Source organism: Aythya marila (assembly GCF_965140915.1).
Source record: "Aythya marila genome assembly, chromosome: 9".
Taxonomy (NCBI): Eukaryota; Metazoa; Chordata; class Aves; order Anseriformes; family Anatidae; genus Aythya; species Aythya marila.
The window spans coordinates 12,302,595-12,319,696 of record NC_139050.1 but is presented as its reverse complement, the minus strand read 5'-3'; the positions used below and the strand labels follow the sequence as shown (position 1 = coordinate 12,319,696).

Sequence of the window (17,102 nt, the reverse complement as noted above, 5' to 3'; positions counted from 1 at the left end):
TCTTGTTATTTAAAAACCCGGTGGTGATTAAGCCAGCCTGATGATCTCGGGAGTCTTGACTCACCACTTTTCTAACACTTGGCGTTGCTGAGATGGGAACTCAGAGCTGCAAACCACCACATCCCACGTTGCAGCTGGAAGCAGGGGCAGAGGCTCCCAGGCGGTGCCCGTCTCGACACCCCCATCCTGCAGCACCCCGTGTGTGTCTGGGTGGGGTGTGCAGAGCTGCAGGTGGGAGGGAGGCGTTTTGTAATCACTGCAGCTCTGTGTCTGCGTGCAATTAACCTTAAATCAAAATTAGGCTGTCCTGGAAGAAATGGTAGCCAGTATCATTATGCCCTTGTTGGGGAGGCCAACAAGGAGACCCGAACAAGGAGGCCCAAGCAGGAGACCTGGGGCTGGGGAGGCCGGGGGATGCTCAGGAGGAGGCAGGAGAAGGCACAAGCTGGGTCCCATCCTCACATCTTCCCTGCAGCCTGCGTGAGGTCCTGGGAGCCCCCAGGGGTCCTGCAGAGCCAAGGAGAGACCGAGGATACCTGGAGGGGTTTTAGGGACCAAAGGAGGAGCCCCCGTTGTGGGCAGAGCAGCTCGACTTCCTGCAGCTTTCATGGAGGGGTGCACACAGTTTATTGGAGCCCTGGTTAAGCAATAGATCACCCCAGATAAAGGCGAGGAAAAGCATCCCTAACCCTGCGCACAGGGGTGTAAGGACCAGACAAGGCGGTGGAGGCCAGCAACACGCCGACACACACCCACAAAACCCTCGGGATGAGTGCCCAGGAGCGCGCCTGCCCTGCCACCTAGGCAATGTTGGCCATGACAAATGCCTCTGCCTGCCAGCTGCAGCTGTGCAGCGGGTCCGTGGGTTTGTACAATACACACACGTCTCTCAGCGAGGACAGCTGAGAGCAGCCACGGTGGAGGGGAGGGTCAGCAGGCGGTAGTGCCAAGAGGGACCCCCTGAGACAGCCCAGGCACGAGGCACGGCGTGCCGTGTGGGGCCAGGGGATGCTCGCCAGCTTTGGGGCCCCTGGTGTCGGGCAGCCAGAGCCAAGCTGAAGCCAACTTTTCCCCACCTTCTCCCACGTCGTTTTCTCCCCGCTGCCACATGCCCGACCCAAGAGCACACGCTCTGCTCGGGCTTTTTCTTCCCTGGCTTTGCACGAGCTCTGGCCGTGACAGCAGGGCTCTGGGACCCTCCTGGCTGGAGGCTGCTGAGCCCGGCAGCTCCTGTCCTCCTCTCTGCCCTGTGGCACGCACAGCCAGCCGTCCCCGGGTGGATGCTGCAGTTGTCCCTGGGCTTCGTCTGTCCCGGGCTGGGGTCTTCCCACTTCCACGCCCTTGCTCGTCCCAGTCCCGGCAAGGAGCTGAGTACACCTCGGCCACCTCATGTGGTTTTCAGCTTCAGCACCTTGGAAAGTGGCTCCTTGGCACTGGAGTAGATGAGGTAGGAGCCCTCGGTGGTGTTAAACGCCTCCCAGTCTCTACAGCCAACGGTGGGAAGGTGGTGAACTGCTACGAAGCCTTCATAGCCTTGCCACCTGCACAGGGAGGGCAGTTAGCTCCGAGGGCACTAAAAATGGGCAGGAAAGCCGGACCTGGAGCCTGGCACCTTCCACCTCCATGCAGTGCTTCAGGGTGAGGGCTTCCCTTCCTGCCTGGAAGCCTGTGCAGAGACAGGGAGCAGGCCTATCTGTCTCCCCTTGCACTCTCCCTGTGCTCTCTCTGGGAGAGCAAAGAGCCACCCACCCGTCCCCACAGCTGTGCCTTCCCCATGGGGTGTCCTGCACCCAGCCGGCCAGTGCAGGCATGAGGCTGGGACCCGGCCCCTCAGGCAGGGACAGGAGTGCCCGTGTCCTCCTGCTGCCCCCAGGTCTGTTGGAGAGCTCGCCCTGCCCCAGCCATGCAGCAGTACCTGTAGATAATACTGTTAACAGAGAAGGTGAAGCCATCGAAGGAGTTTGCTACCACCAGAAAGGAGTCGTCCCCCATCGAGAAGAACTCCCAGTCCAGGGCGCTGGGGGATGAAGCAGGCAGAGGTGGGTGAGATGCACCGACCCCACACCGAGCCCTGCCACCCTGCTCTGACCCCACTCCCAGGCACCCGGCCAGCCCCAGCCCCAGCCTTCCAGGTCTGGGAAACCCCAGTCTTCCCAGGCTGCTCCTGAAAGGAAATCCCTCCTTCTTCTCAAATCCAGGGCCTTCCCTTAATTCCCACTGGGATTCAGTGCCCAGGCCTCGTCTCCCATTGCCCTCCCCATCAGTTTCACGCTCCAGCAGTGTGTGAGCCCCCGTGAACTCTCTGGGCCCTCCAGGAGACCCCTATGCAGTTTGGGGTGCTCAGAGTAATACCACAGGCTGAGGAGCACCCCAGCTCTTTGCACAGGTACCTGTAGGTGAGGAGATCCTGGAACTTGACAAACATCTGGGCTGTGACGTTCAGCTCATAGATGGAGGAGTTGATGGCATAGAAATTAGAGGGCACTGGCATCCCACTGTCGTAGCTGTGGCTGTTGGCGACAGCCAGGAAGACTCTGTCCCCGATATGAAAGACCTCCCAGTCAGCAGCACCAAAGGTCTGAGGGGAAAGAAGCCACCCAAGAAGCATCACATGGACAAGTCTTTTGCAAGCCAAGCACGCTAGGAAGTGTGATGAACCTGACAGGGGTGCAGTGTGGATGCTACCCGGTCTTAAGACCTTCCAAGGAAGAAGACAAACTTCCCTTGGTCAATTCCTAGAGGAGAACCAGTGGGAAACTCTTGCTACCTTTTCAGAGGACTAAAGAGGACCAGCCATCAAAATTATTCCCTGGCTTGTCTCAACCCAGTGGGGAACTGAGAAGCAGTGTGTGACCAGTGGGTAACCTTACCAGAATAGACTGGAAGAGCTGGAAAGAGCCACGGAGCCAGATGTAGATATGTGAGTAGATCTTCGTGGATGTGCCATTAAATGTGTTGGCCACAGCCAGGAAGGAATATGGCCCAATGGTGAAAAATTCCCAGTCGTAGGCACCAGAGGTAGGGATGGTCTGGTTGGTTTCAAAGAGCCCGGTCCGGGGGTTCCACCTGTATATCACACTGTCTATGTTGTGGTTATTCCCTGGGGGAGACAAGGACATGTAGAGTGAAGAAAGAACAGAATAAAGATCCAGAAGCAGGCCAGACGAGGCAATATTTGCCAGCCTTGCCGCTTGGAAGCCCTTCACCCCCTGAGGAGAGGACCCTGGGGGCATCTCCACTTGCCCCTGGCGTGGTGGCCAGCCTGGAAACCTCCTGAAGCTCCAACCAGAGCCTAATCATTACCTATTTATTTATTATTATTCCAACAAAAAGCTGGCCCCGTCCCAGGAGGAGGGGTGGACTCCCTGGTCCCTTTTCACCCCATGCTCGCTCAGCACCGCTGCCCTTGGCTAGGCCCCACTGATGTGTCTGGGAGTGAGCAGCAGCAGGACCACAAGTTTATAGGGTTTATGGGTGATCCTCATTGCAACAGAAGAGAATGGGGCACAAAGGGCTCCGGGAGGAATGGGGCTTGCAGGAAACAGCCGCATGGATGAGAGGCAACTCTGCAGAGGCTGAACTCCAGCTCCTGAAGGGAACAGCTCCAGCTTGGCTCAGCCATGAAGGTCCTAACCCCTGCATGATGTGTGCAGCCCCCCATGGGGCCTTGCTGTGCCAGCAGGTCTCATCCTAAGTGCTGGGGTCCGACACTGGGGGTGCCACCAGCCCGGGACCCAAACGAGGCCGGTGTTGTCCTGCAGAGCCAGGGCCCCAGCACTGACCCATTCACCCCCCGCAGTGTGGGATGCCTGCCCCACAGGTAGCTGAGCCCCAAGCAGGTAGCTGAGCCGTGCCGGTAGGGAATAAGGGCTGGGTACCTTCTCTGTGGTTGACCACCGCGAGGAAAGCCTCTCCCTCAATGACAAATGCCTCCCAGTCCCTAGCGCTGTGCGTGGTAATCCTCTGGTGGGTGATGAATTTCTCCTTCCTGTGGCTCCACTTGTATATTACAGAGAACTCCTGACCCCTGTCATTCTGCTCAAAATTAGCCACTGCTAGGAAGATCTGAAAAATAACAAGCCAGGACATCTTGTTTTTCTCCTCTCACGGGGGCACATAACAAGCACGGGCAGGGCAAGGATGGGTTGGGAGGCTGGGAGGCTTCCCACGGGGAAAGGTTGTTCAGAAGAAAAAATCACAGGTAAAATGACAACAGGAAAAATGATAATGGTGCCCTGAAATAAAGTATTTTCCAGGCCAAAGAAAAACCCTGCAGCCAGGACAGGTGGTAGCAGGGTAGGGACAATCTGAACTCCCCTGGGAACCCTGCAGCTCTCAGCAGATGATTTTTTTTTGCCTGGCCTGGAGCTCCTTGCAGGGGGATGACCCCGCAGGAAGATCCTGCCAGCATCAGAGGCTGACGGTGGCCTGGATGGATGCAGCTGTGCCTCAGCAAACAGGGGGCCGTCCCTAGGATGGACCCTAACCTGGTGAATACATGCATCAGCGTGACTCTGTCAAAGACACAGGCGATGAGGATTTACCCCCTGCACCATGCCTGAGACACAGGTCTGCCCTGGGCTAGGTGAAGGGAAGCCAGCATGGTCCACCTGCAGCTTGGCGCAGCCCTGAAACAACCTTCCAGGCAGACTCACCTTTTTCCCTATGGTGAAATACTTCCAGGACTGAGCTTGGTAGGTGGGGATGTTCTGGTAGGGCACAAACTTCCCGTCAGTCCACTTGTAGACGGCTGACCCCGGGGGGGTGTACCGGTTGGCAGTGGCCGCAAAGAGTCCCACCTTCGGGATGGTGAAGACCTCAATGCCCATTGTCTCCGAGTTGGTCACCAGGCTCTGGTGCTCCTCCACATAGTCCAGTTGCTGTTTGGCTACAAAACCAACAGAAAAGAGAACTCAGAACTGGATGGCCCTGCTGTGAGATGCGCCCAGCACCGAGATACATGGTACAAGTCCTGATGGCTTCCAGAAGGAGGCAGGGATGGGGAAACCAACCACTGTCAGCTCCTGGAGAAGGCAAAAAGCTCGTCCAAACCCAGCACATGGTTGCTGTCTTAAGAAAAGCCCCAGAAGAGGGGCAAAGGATGACTTGGTTGTTCTGTGCCTCCTGCTCCATGCTCTCACGCTGAAGCCTGGGCAGGCCAGTGCCCAGGGAGGTGGTCGCGGCACCCAGGCTGCTGCAGTGTAAGAAGGAACAATGCCCTCGCACACACCTTCATTTTTAGGTAGTCCTGAGTGATGATCCTTGTGAGTCCTTTCCAATTTGGGCTATTCTATGACTGTCTGGAGATGGATTTTGGTAATTGTGAGCATGTGGGTGAAATTTGAGTTTTATTTTCAAAGTCCATCCCCTTTCCTGCAAGGCCTGGGTGCTCCAGCGTTGTCCTGCTATTTTCTGCACCAAGGCCACTAGGGCTGGAAGGACATGGGGACCTGCCACTGTCATCTTCCCACTGCTCGCCCCGCTATCTCCAGGGGCTGAGGAGTCCTTCTGCTCCTTCCCCTCTACCCGCGAGCACTTTGGCACCAGCAGCGCTCACACACTGGGGACCCGCAGCAGGGAGCAGCCCAGCACCCCAGACATGTGCAGCACAGCACCTGGTGGCCTGAGCTGTCCTGCTCGGGCAAACTGACCCGAGAAGGACCAGGAGGGACAGACAGCACAGCACGGACAGACAGCACAGACACTATGTGAGTGAATCCAGAGCTGCACTGAGAGTACTGATGTAGGCACAGACAGAAGAAGCATGCAGAGACAACTCCACTGTATCACCCTGCTGGTTGTCAACGTCCTTGGTTCCTGCCCCCCAGTGCCACTGAGGGTGAATCTCTGCTCCTGCCATGCTGGAAGAGCTTCCCCCCTTCCCAGCAAGCATCATGTATAGCATACCAGTACCTTCCAGCATGGAAATCCAGGTGCTGCCGTCACAGAGGTACAGCCCTCTCCGGGGGGCGTTGAACCAGAACTGCGCCTTCTCCTGCTTGGTGCAGGGCGGACGGGACCCGAGGGTCACCTTCATGTCAGTCTCTGGGCACAAACAGGAGCAAGGCAGGCACCCTTAATGCATGTGATGGAGGAAGGAAGAGGCTCACCCCAAGACACACAGCAGGCTGAACATCCCGGTGGGCACCAGGGAACACAGCATCCTGACCCCGAGCCAGATGGCCGGCTGCTGGCACCCGGGGGGCTGCTGGCACCAGCAGTGTGAGCCCATGGCCACCGTGTTACCGGGGAGGCTCGAGTCTCACCTCTCTTCTTCAGGCTGGATTCACCTGGACCCCAGTCCCTGTCACCCCATAGCAGTTCCCACCTGCCCCCCAAGCTACCCAGCTTCTCCTCCTCCTCTTCCCGAATTCAAGACACCTGGATCTCTCTCTGTTATCCCCAGGGGAGACTTCCAGGGTTCTTAGGAAATGCTCCTGCTCTGTGCCGTCCTACATGCAACAAGCCCCCTGCAACACTGGCAGGACAGAGCCAAGTGCCCCGAGCACCTGCTGGCAAGCACTGACCGTAGGGGTACTTCAGCACCTCGTTGCTCACTGACTTCACCGGCACGTCCTGGAGAACAGCGGGGATGGAGAGCGTGGCTGCTTCAAAATTCACAGCCGGGCATATCCGAGGGGTGGCGTCAGCTCCTGGCAGCAGGACAAGCTGCCTCAGTAGACCCTGGGAAAGCAGGAGCAGGGGAACAGGAGCGAGTCCCATGAGGCTGGGAAATGGAAGCTGCAGGTGGTTCATGTCCTGAGCTTCCCCCCAGACTCCTGTTTGCTTCCCTCCTTCCCAGGCTGCAACTCAGTGTGATTCACACATGTTTCTCAGATCAACATTACGTGCCAAAACCTCTGACCTGGACAGTTTAACAGCTGGCATGGCTGGAGCACTGGCAGGGGCTGTGTTAGCTGCAGAAGGCTTTTGCTGCCACCACTTCTCACCAGGCAGGCCCAGGTGTAATTTTTGTATTAACAAGACTGTGCCACCAGCTGTTGCACATTTGTCCCATCGAGTCCATGCAGCCAGGAGGCCACGGGCTGCCAGCCAAGCAGAGGTCTCCCCGCGACCATGCGCACAGCACCTGCACCTTGCTCTGCCTGGGGACCCCTGCCCCGCAGCGACCTGGTGACACAAAGGACACCTACCGTGAACAAGCCTTTCCTTCTCCTCCTGTTGCCCAGGTAAAATCTGGCTCTCTTCACAGACAGAGAAGCTGGAAATGGTGTCTCCACCACCCTGCAGCAGGCAGAGGATGATAACGTCGTGGTGGCGCCTGGGGGACACAACCACCCAGCAGAGTGGTTGCCCTGCCCTCTGCGTCCCCCAGCACCTCTCCCCCGAGCCCCCCAGGAGCTGCCCCCGACCTACACGTCCTTGGGGCTGCTGCAGTCCACCGTCAGCGAGAAGGACTGGCCGGAGACGGCCAGGACGAGTGTGTGCCAGCGGCTGTCCGCCAGGGAGACGTTGCGGAAGGTGACGCGGGTCTGCCAGCCGCTGGAGCGCTCCTGGCTCCAGAAGAGGAAGTGGAGCTTGCTGGGCGCGTAGCGGAGCCCCACCAGCACGCTGGGGCTCTCCTCGGCCATCAGCGTGAAGATGTACTCGTTCCTCTGCAGGAGGAGGCCAGGGAAGGTCTGCCCGCTCCTCTCCCGGCCTCGCACCCGATGACAGGGGCCGGTCCCAGCCCCCAGCGGCGGCGCTTACCTTGGCGGGGACGTCGAGGACTCTCAGGGTGACGATAATGGAGAACTCCTCAGGGAAGCGGTCGCAGTGGACGAAGAGGCGCGAGGCGGGGAAGCCCAAGGCCCGGGGCCAGGCGGTGCCGACCTGGAGGCCGCGCACCCCCTGCACTTGGAACACCCGCAGGCCGCGGGCCAGGCTGCCGGCCGGCACCACCTCCGAGAGGATGTCCAGCGGGCGCAGGTCTACGCAGAGAGACCGCGGGACACGTCACGGCTGTGCCAGCCGCCCTGCCCTGGAGCTCCCCTGCTCGCTCAGGGCAGCAAACCTATGTCCAGCGTTGGCTACAGCGCTCTGCAACACCGCAGGGGCCAAGGCCGGCCTCCCCACCCCACAGGCAGGATGCTGTGGCGGGGTCTCGATGGCATGAAGCACCCCATGTGCTGATCCCCACTCTGCGAGCTTCCAAGGGCTCTGCTCCCATCTGTCCAGCTGGCACCAGAGCCCAAAGCCAGAGCCAGGAGAGCAGGGAAGTGCCCACGAGTGTGCTGGCACAACAGGCTCCTGCTCCCGTCCCCAGGGCAGGGGGCACAGCAGTCCCTGCCCCAGCCCCAGCTGCACACAGGCACTTCCCCAGCGGATGCGAAAAGCTCTCATTAAATAATTATACTTTCCCCCAGATGAGAAAAGAACACGCACAGCCCTTGGGCACCACCCAGCTGAAAAAACGGCACTGGGAGACAAACCCCTGCTTGCATGCAGCTGGGGAACAGGCAGCTCCGAGCCCCCACACGGAGCGCGTTCCTGCCAGGAGCTGGTCCATGCAGTGGCCCTCTGCTTGTCACACATCCAGCTTGTGGGCCCTTAGTCCCCGTTTGTACCAAAATCCCTTCTGCTTAAGCACAGAGGGGAGGCCAAGCAGGAGGGAGCCATCAGCAAGGCTGGCTGGGCATGTAGTGGGCTTGAAACAGCTGGGGTGAGGAAGCACACCCTGCCCAGGTACTTTGCTTAGGAAAGAACCAGAAAAAAGCGCATGGCTGTCAGGATACAACCGGTTTCTGATTACTTTTTTTCTCAAGCAAATAGCACAAGCTGAATTCAGGCTCAGGTTTGCAGAAGGGCTTAGCATCCCCCGGGCTACCCCAAGGGCGGAAGGGATTAGCCCAAAGGCTGGAGGCTGTGCCTGGAGAAGGCAGGCAGGGCCGTGTCCTCGCTGAGGCAGTTTCCAGCTAAAACCAAAGACGTGAGTCCCAATTTGCCTCCCACATCAGCTGCTGCTAACGATCAGCAGCCACCGGGACCGTGCTCTGCAGTGGGAGCACAGACCCGGGGGACGTGGGACGCTGCTGGCTGAGGGTGCAGGAGGGGCAGTGGAAGCAGTGGCTCCACAGCTGGAGGGACAGGACAGGAACCTCCCGGGGCAGTTTTGCCACCAGGAGGGCTTAGGATGCATCCGTCACCCCGAGACAACCCACAGGGGTATCCAAACATGCCTGGTATGGGGCACCCTGCAGCACAGCACACTTCCTGGGGGCTGCTCCGGCAGCACGGGGAGCTGAAAGCCCCCCAGTATTTCCCACTAACGCCTCCGAGCTGCCCTCCCATGCCGCTGACCCCGGCTCCTACCTGTGCAGTGCTGCCACGTCCTGCCGCCCCGGGCAAGGCCCCCGCCGGAGGCCCAGTGGAGGAGGACGGCCCAGAGCAGCAGCGAGGCCGACATGGGGGGCTGGCCGCAGGGGGTCCATCCACCCCGACGGATGGATGGAGGGATGGATGCTCACAGCCCCCAGTGCCCTCGCATGGTCCTCCCGTGGGGCTGCTGCGAGTACTGCTCAGGGCCAAGCCACTGCGGGCCGGGGGCTAACACCCATCTCCTGAGTCCCCCTGCATGGGCATCACACCGGGTGCTGGGGCTGCCGAGGAGGCTGCAGGGCAGTGTGGGCTCAGCCTGTGTGCAGACATTTAAATGGCAAGGCGCGGGGGGAGAGGAGGAGCCCCGTTTCCTCGCGGAGCTTTTATCTTTTGCCCAACCCTCTGGAAGGCAGCTCTGGGGAGGGATTTTTTTTTTTTTCTTTGCTTCCTTTCGGTTTTGGTGATTCATTTTTCTGGGGTCACGTGGGGAGAGGTAGGAGAGCCGCCCCTGCATGTGGAGGCCAAGGTGGGCACCTTGCTGTACCCAAAAGCCCCCTGCTTTCTGAGCAAGATCCCAGCCTGTACAGGGGAGATCCACCAACCACTCTAGTCCACCCAACCCTACCCAAAAAACAGCCAGGCCCTACAAGACGGATTTTTCCCTCAGTGCAGGTGATGCATGGCCACTCTGGCCATGCCCATCACAAAGCTTGCAGCCCACAGCCAGGTAGCAGGAGCAAATCTGCTGCAAGGAGGGCAGAAACGTGCCACACACCACTTTGGAAGCCCTCGAGGTTACAGTATTAAAACGAGAGACAGCAGTGGAAAAACTCCCTGCGCACAGCAAGCTCTGCTCGTTTTCTCTAGCCACAAAACAAGTTACTTCCATCCTCTGAACAATTGAAATTAGCTCTCCCCCTCCCCCCCCAAAGTCTTCCTGCGAGGCAAACGGCAGAACAGAAAACTGACAGCCAGGGCAAAATGACAAAGAGCTGCGCTGCAAAACCCGGGCTTTTGTCAGAGAGGAACAGCCAGAGCTGCACCCACCAACACGCACCTCGGCCCCAAGCCTTGCTACAAGCTGCCCCGTGCCCGGAGCTGCCAAAAAGTCCCAGGTGCCTCTGTCTGCATGCCACCAGGGGTGCTCCCCTCCCCGATTTAGGGCATCGTGCCTGTGCAGCTCCATCCAGAGGAGAGGCACCGCTGGCTGCCAGCCCCAGCCTCCCAACAGGTTGGCACAAAGGCGGCTCGGCGCCGCCGCACGCCGCGAGGCCGCACACATGTGTCCAGTTAAGCACGGCTCCAGGAGCTGGCAGCGCGGCCCCGCCACCCTCAGCGGGGGATTTACATAAGCAGTGGGACTTGTGCGAGCTGCACGAGGACCACAGCTCCCGCTGGTGCCGACCAGCACGGCCCCAGCACCACATGAACAGCAGGGTTTTGTCTTCCCAAGGGGACGCAGCCACCTTTGAGAATACCTCTGGGCAAAAAGCAGTTGCTGGGGACAGCTTCAGACACGAGGTCGTGCCCTCCAGCAGCGGAGGAACCCAGGAACTTCCTAGGGAAGAAAAATTCCTGGGGAAATTTTTTCTTTCTGGGAAAGAAAAATTGCTGTTTGTCAGCGTAAAGGAGAAGCAAGGCAGCACTGAGCCCAGCAGCATGGGCTTGCTTTTCAGCCACACGCTGCTAACAAACAGGGCTGGCCCCAAAGCTTGAGGCTGAGGGCAGCAAGGAGAGGGACACTGGTGGTCCTAAAGAATTTCACCCTTCTTGGCCTCGGGAACCTGGCACAGCAAAGGAGAGTGAGTGAAGTGCCGTGGGCTGGCCCACAGAAACCAAATCGTGATGTTAAACACGGGAACGGGGCCGGCTCTAGAAGCCCACGGCCACGCTTGGTTCAGGAGCTGCTCCTTGTCCCAGCAGCGTTAGGAAGCCCTCTGCAAAATTGTCTCTAAGTGCGCTCACATTCCTGCGTGCACAAGCAACCAAGGGAGGATGGAAGAAAGGAGGAAAAACAGCAAGACTATTGCCTAGTTCTTCTGGGCGGTAAATAAAACCATGTGGCAGCTCTGAACAAAATGATCCTTGGACTTCTCCCAAAAAGGTTTGGCCGTCCCTGGATTAGGAAAGGTTGAGAAACATGGCTGGAGACAACATGCAGCAAGCAGAGCTTACATGCAGAGGACGGGGCTAGGAGGGCACCTCGATCACTGCTGGGCCCTGCACACGGGATGATGCTTCTGCGTTTCCACAACCGTAGATCATTTGTTATTTGCAGACAACAGCCACATTTTGGGGATCACTGTTACATTTCAGTCTTTAATTCTGACACGTGGCAAGAGCTCCTTCTCCCTAAAATACAGCACATGTAGGGGCACTCCCACAGCAGAACCTGGAGGGACCCCTGAGCACCACGCCTCAGGGGCATGGCCAAATCCAGCAGCACTGCCAGAGCTCGTGGTGGTGGCGCTGAATAAAGGGACAGGGTCCCACTCCTCGGCCACGCCATGGGATGGAAAGCCCTGCTGCAGGACATGTGGAGACCCCTCATGCTGCTTCGGCAGCTCCCATTTATGTCCTCACACAAACTGCGGGGGACACCACGCAAACGGGGGAGAAGCAGCAGCAAACAGGAGCAAGCAGATAGGGGAGGAAAGCCCAGGCAGGCGTCCTCCTTCATGAGCTCCTCTCCTTCTGAACCGAGTTCCCACAAGAAATCCCCGCACCAGTAAAGCTGTCAGCATTGTGCAGCGCCCATAACTGCCATTAACCTGACCCCTTTGTGAAAAACTCAATTCCCAGAAATTTTGGAGAGGTTTTCCCAGGAAAGTTTGGGCAAAGGACCAGGCGGATTGTGAAAGGCACCGCTTTTAGGAACGGCATCAAAAAAGCCCACAGCAGCTCTAGCGCTGCACATCTCGCTGGCAGTTTCCCAGCACAGAGCACTCGTCCCTTGCTTCTCCTCTACACTGGACAAACAGCCTGATCCCTTGTTTGCCCTTCACTGACCGTGGCTTTTCCCTTTTTCTGCCCCTTTTCGCTCTCCCCAGCAGACCCAGGCCCCTTGCCAGGGGCTGAGCCACCTCCAGGACCACAAACATTTCTGGCCGATCACTGCTGCTTGAACAGAGGTCAACAAAGACGAGTGCCTAAGAGCATTTAAGCTATGGAAATGGTTCTCCGTGTGTTCTCTGTAGGTCTTGGCTCCACGTGGAGGCAGAATAACCAGGGGGGACTGACAGACGATGATGGGGTGTGATGGGGACAGGGCAGTTCTGCCTGCAACACGACAGCCTTCCTGACCTCTGACTTTGGCGAGGGTCTTTCTGAGAATGGAATAACCAGAGGCTGTGAAGGAGGTGAAGCTTTCCCATCACACATTTTCTGCTCCCTGCTCCTAGCTCTGCACCTCTTCGGCAGTGGCACCAGCCCCGAGACCCCTGGGGTTTGCGGAGTGCACACCTGCAAGCTGCGAGGCGAGGCAGGGAAGGGTTTTACAAACCTGCCAGCCTTCCTCTGCTGGGAGCAGCAGCTAACCTAAATGCTCTGTGTGGGGAATTGCGAGCAGGAGGGGTTGGCTGAGCAACCCACGAGCTGCACCTCCCCACGGGCTGCCTGGGGTAACGCCTGCGCCCCGGGGCTGCTCCCCACGCACAGAGGGATCCCCACAGCCACCCCGCGGGGAGTGCTGGACCCTTTGATGCGGGCAGCGAGCAGCTGACCACACGCTCCAGCCTGCAGCACGCAGACGGCAGCCGACAGCAGAAGCCAAGCCAGGGAAGCCCCAGGACCTGTCCCCAGGTGCCTGGGATCACCGAGGACCCGCAGGGGCAGAAAAGGGGACACGGGGATCTGCTCAGAGCTCAGTGCAGTGCAGCAAGTGCTGGGCACAGCATCTCTGTGTCCCCTGAAGCCCACCTTGGGTCGCCCCAGGGGGGAGGAAAAGGCGGAGGTGCCACCAGCCCCAGCACCGCCAGAGCTTTCCCAGCCCAGGCACCAGATCCACGCCGCCTGCACCACTGCTCCACACCGCTTGGCTCCATAGCTGCGAGGAAACGTCTCGCCCTGTGACAAACAGAATCGTGGCCCGATGCCATCGCTCGCCCGTGTACAGCTCTCATTATTCTAACTGCGATGATTCAGGCTTTGGAAAGAGCAGTGCCATGTTTACCGTCTGGTGCCGAGGCCCTGCACATTTTAACGAGCCCATTTCTTGGAAAAAGGCTGCTCGTTACAAGGACGCCTCTGGGCTCCAGCTTGCAGGGTCAGCGTGCCACTGGGGCAGGGGCAGCAGCAGCTGCGCTCGCTCTGCCCACCCGCAAGGCGCCGAGCGCGGCTCCTTCTGCCGCAACATCCGGGGAGGGAAGGGAACAAAGACAGAGAACAATTGCTATTGTTTTTCCAGACTTTCTCAGGGCCGATTCCTCCGGTGCATTGCTGCTACCCAGAGACGCCGGCCGCCACACAGAGGCCCCGCTACGCTTGGAGCTGTTTGGACACGGCCCGACCCAGGGCATTTGCCACCCGACTCGGGGAGCCCAGCTCCTGCCAGCACGGGCGGCTTCCTCGGCTAGGCCACCCGACACACTGAGGGCAGCCCCTGTCCCCAGCTGCTCTCCAGAGCCCTGAGCATGGTCAGACACCTCTAGGATGCTCTGGCACAGAGGCAGAAGCCCAGCCAGCACCCCAGCCGTGGGGACCCGTCCTGCTGCCATCCATCTGCCAGGCGGTAGCAGGCCGTGAGCACCGGATTTGTGCTGGGCACCAGGAGGAAACAGGCAGGGCTGTGTACGAGCAGGGGCAGGACGAGCAAGCCCTTGATTGCACCTTGATTGCAGCTCTAATTACAGCCCTTCCTCTCCCAGTGCAGCGCTGCTGCCCCTGCCTTTGAAGCCTTCCTTCGGAGAGACGACCACGAGGCTGCCATGAGCTGCTCGCTCCCGGGGGGACTCGGTGAGAGCCAGGGGGTGCTGGAGCCAGCGGGGGGAAGGAGGGGCACAGCAGAGCCAAAATGCTGAGCCAGGGGCAGAACTCAGCCTCTCACCAAAGTGGATTTGAAGAAATCCGCTCTTCAGCCTGTCCATCTGGCACCCCTCGCTCAGCACCAGCCATCAAACCAGCAGAAAAGGGCGGCGATGCCTGCTGAAGCAGCAGAGCAGGAGAAATGCCCGCGTAAATCCGTCACAGGCAGGCTCAGCAGAGACAAACAGGCCACTAAAGTTTGCTCCTGAGCCTGCTGGAGTCCTGTCTATGGCCCAGCAGGACCCACGCACACAAGAGACCTTACCAGGTCCTCTCCTAGCAGCCAAACGAGCCCCTGACTAGGCTAGGGTGGTCTTGCGATGTCTCCAGCCTCCCAGGGCTCGACTACACCACGAGGGTCAAGAGCTTCTTGCAATAAATGCCTGGTCCTGGAGAGCCCGAGAGCCTGATGAACCCCCGGCAGGAGATTTGGCTCGCCTGAAGCTGTTGTCGTGTCAGTACAAATTTGGGCCTCAATTTGCCAAATCCTTTTGACACGGGAAAAACCGTTTTGGGGCAAGACTCCTAACCCGGCCGTGGGTGGGGAGACCTCCCCGTGCCAGGGCCGGTATATCCAGGAGCGTGGGTGCCCCCCGCTCCCCAGCGTGTCCCGTCCTGCATCTCTGCAGCTTTGAACCCACCTCCTGCAGCCTCCCCCAGCCCTGTGCCCCCCGGGCAGGGCAGCTCGGCTGCCTTCAGCCCCCGAGCAGCAGCACAACGGCCCCGCAGCCCCTGTCGCAGTGCCGGGAAGCACCGAGAGCTGCTCACACACGCTCTGCTAGCACGGGCAGCTGCCCTGTAATAAATAACCCCCCGTCCGTATCATTAGCGTTAATTATACAGGAACACACCCCGGCACCTGCACTGCCGCTGCAGTTGCGTTTCAGGGGGCACGAGCTGCTTTCGAAAGCCACCTGCTTGGCTTTCTGCTGGCTCTGACACTGCTCGTCCGTCTGAGGGACTGAGCCCGAGGCAGGACTGGGATGCTGCAAGTTTGGTGCCACGGCCAGAGCAGCTGGGAAGGGGCAGAAGCACACCAGGACCGCTGGGTGCCAGCTTCCTGAGCGCTTCACCAGCCTTCTGGGCAGGATCAATGCCCACTGCAGGACTGGGCAAACACAAACTGCAACTCGATTCAGCCAGTGGTGGCGGGCAGCACCGAGCATCCCCATCCCAACAGGCCATTACAGTACTTTGGTACCCAAAATAACATGGTGCAACACCTCAGAAGCAGCACAGTGCAAGGTGAGGAGCCCCAGGAAGAAATAGGACAGGCACTGCATGTCCTGCTGCTCACCTGATGCTAAACTGCTCTAAGCAGGTAAGAAGTGTCTAGAACTTAGACATTTGTCTCACTAAAAACTTAGAAACTGGTCTTATTACACAGTTCTCATCTTAATCTGATTTGCATAAAGACACTTAAAAATACTGGGTTTGTACTTAATAGCAGTTGCTAACTACCCATCAACAGATAATAAATACGTGCTAAATCTAACAGCTCAGTTGTGCTCCCGTGTGCTCCAGCTGAGAGGCCCCACGGCTGTAGCACAGGGCATGCAGCTTCCTTACCAAGGGGCAACTTCAGGAGAGAAGCAAGAATCTTCCAGAGAGCAGAGATTTCCCCTCTGCATCCCGAAGGCAGCGCACCACCTTCCATTCATGAGACAGCTCAAGCCAAAAGAAAGCTGGAGAGCACCCTCCTGACGGCTCTGCCCCGAAGCTGCAGCCCTTTCATGTGGTTCCAACGCCTCTCACACAGCAGTTTGCACTTTCAAAGAACCACTCCATGCACACACACCAAACACAATGAACGTCTTGCATCCCACTGTGTGTGTTCTGACAGCGCTCCTCTTGCCAAGAAAAAAGTGCATGTGCATCGACGTACTTATACACAAAGGCTTTATAAAGGATGTTGCTTGCATTTTTACAGCTTTGTTGGGAAAAAAAGCTTTTTTTTTTTTTTTAATATAGAAGCCTAAGGCAAATATAATCCAGGTAAGTTTTTTTGTTTTGTTTTGTTTTTAAAGTCTTCAACACTTTACTTACATGTAACACCTGTAGAGTTCTGACACTCCGCAAGGAATGTTTTACAGTAACTGCCTCAGCTGGAAAAAAGGCAATTGCTCAGAAAATTATTGCTACTGGCTAGTCTTACACACCTTGCTAACATGAGTACTCCTTCCAGGAGGGAGAGGATTACGCCTGGCAGGGATGTTACAGCATCGACATGGCAGCTTTACAAGCCAGAACACCAAGGTGTTCCCCAGCTGTAAGAAGCTGTCCCTGCACGGAAACCTTTGTGGGGCAAGCCAGGCACAGGCACAGGTGAGCTCTCCATTTCGGGGGACATTGTCCAATTCCAACTGAGATTTCCATCTCCGTGTCCTTCTCAAATCTGAGCGCCAATCTCAGCACGTTTTGAGCAGTACACAAAGTCATGATTCACCTGTTGCCATAACAAGACTCACAGACATCTAAGGCCAGACACAGAGATCGTAATGAGACCTCTGCGAGAAGTGACCACATCAGCTGGCTACCAGATTTTTATAGTTTTCTTTGAAATACCAAGTGATTGCCATCATCAGAGGCAAGGCCTGGAAAGCCCAAGCCACTGTGTCAAGTCTTACACATCTCTAAACAGCACTGGTGGTTTACTTGTGTGACGATGAACCCTTCCCCTCTGTTGGCCCACATCAGAACTGGACTCCTTTGACCGTTGTTTGCCCATAAAAAACACTTACTGAAATACACCGGCATACGTT

General features: G+C 58.0%; 1 protein-coding gene across 1 annotated transcript; it reads right to left on the bottom strand.

Moving 5' to 3' along the window:
• Nucleotides 1-1,387: 1,387 nt before the first annotated feature.
• Nucleotides 1,388-9,406, bottom strand: TSPEAR (thrombospondin type laminin G domain and EAR repeats; the record flags this gene model as incomplete). Its single annotated transcript, XM_082767694.1, has 12 exons — nucleotides 1,388-1,541; nucleotides 1,916-2,017; nucleotides 2,391-2,578; nucleotides 2,871-3,100; nucleotides 3,879-4,065; nucleotides 4,656-4,888; nucleotides 5,914-6,045; nucleotides 6,528-6,684; nucleotides 7,155-7,245; nucleotides 7,378-7,616; nucleotides 7,711-7,931; nucleotides 9,313-9,406. The coding sequence occupies 12 exons, from the start codon at nucleotides 9,404-9,406 to the stop codon at nucleotides 1,388-1,390; spliced, it is 2,028 nt and encodes a 675-aa protein (XP_082623820.1).
• Between the last annotated feature and the right edge of the window lie 7,696 nt (nucleotides 9,407-17,102).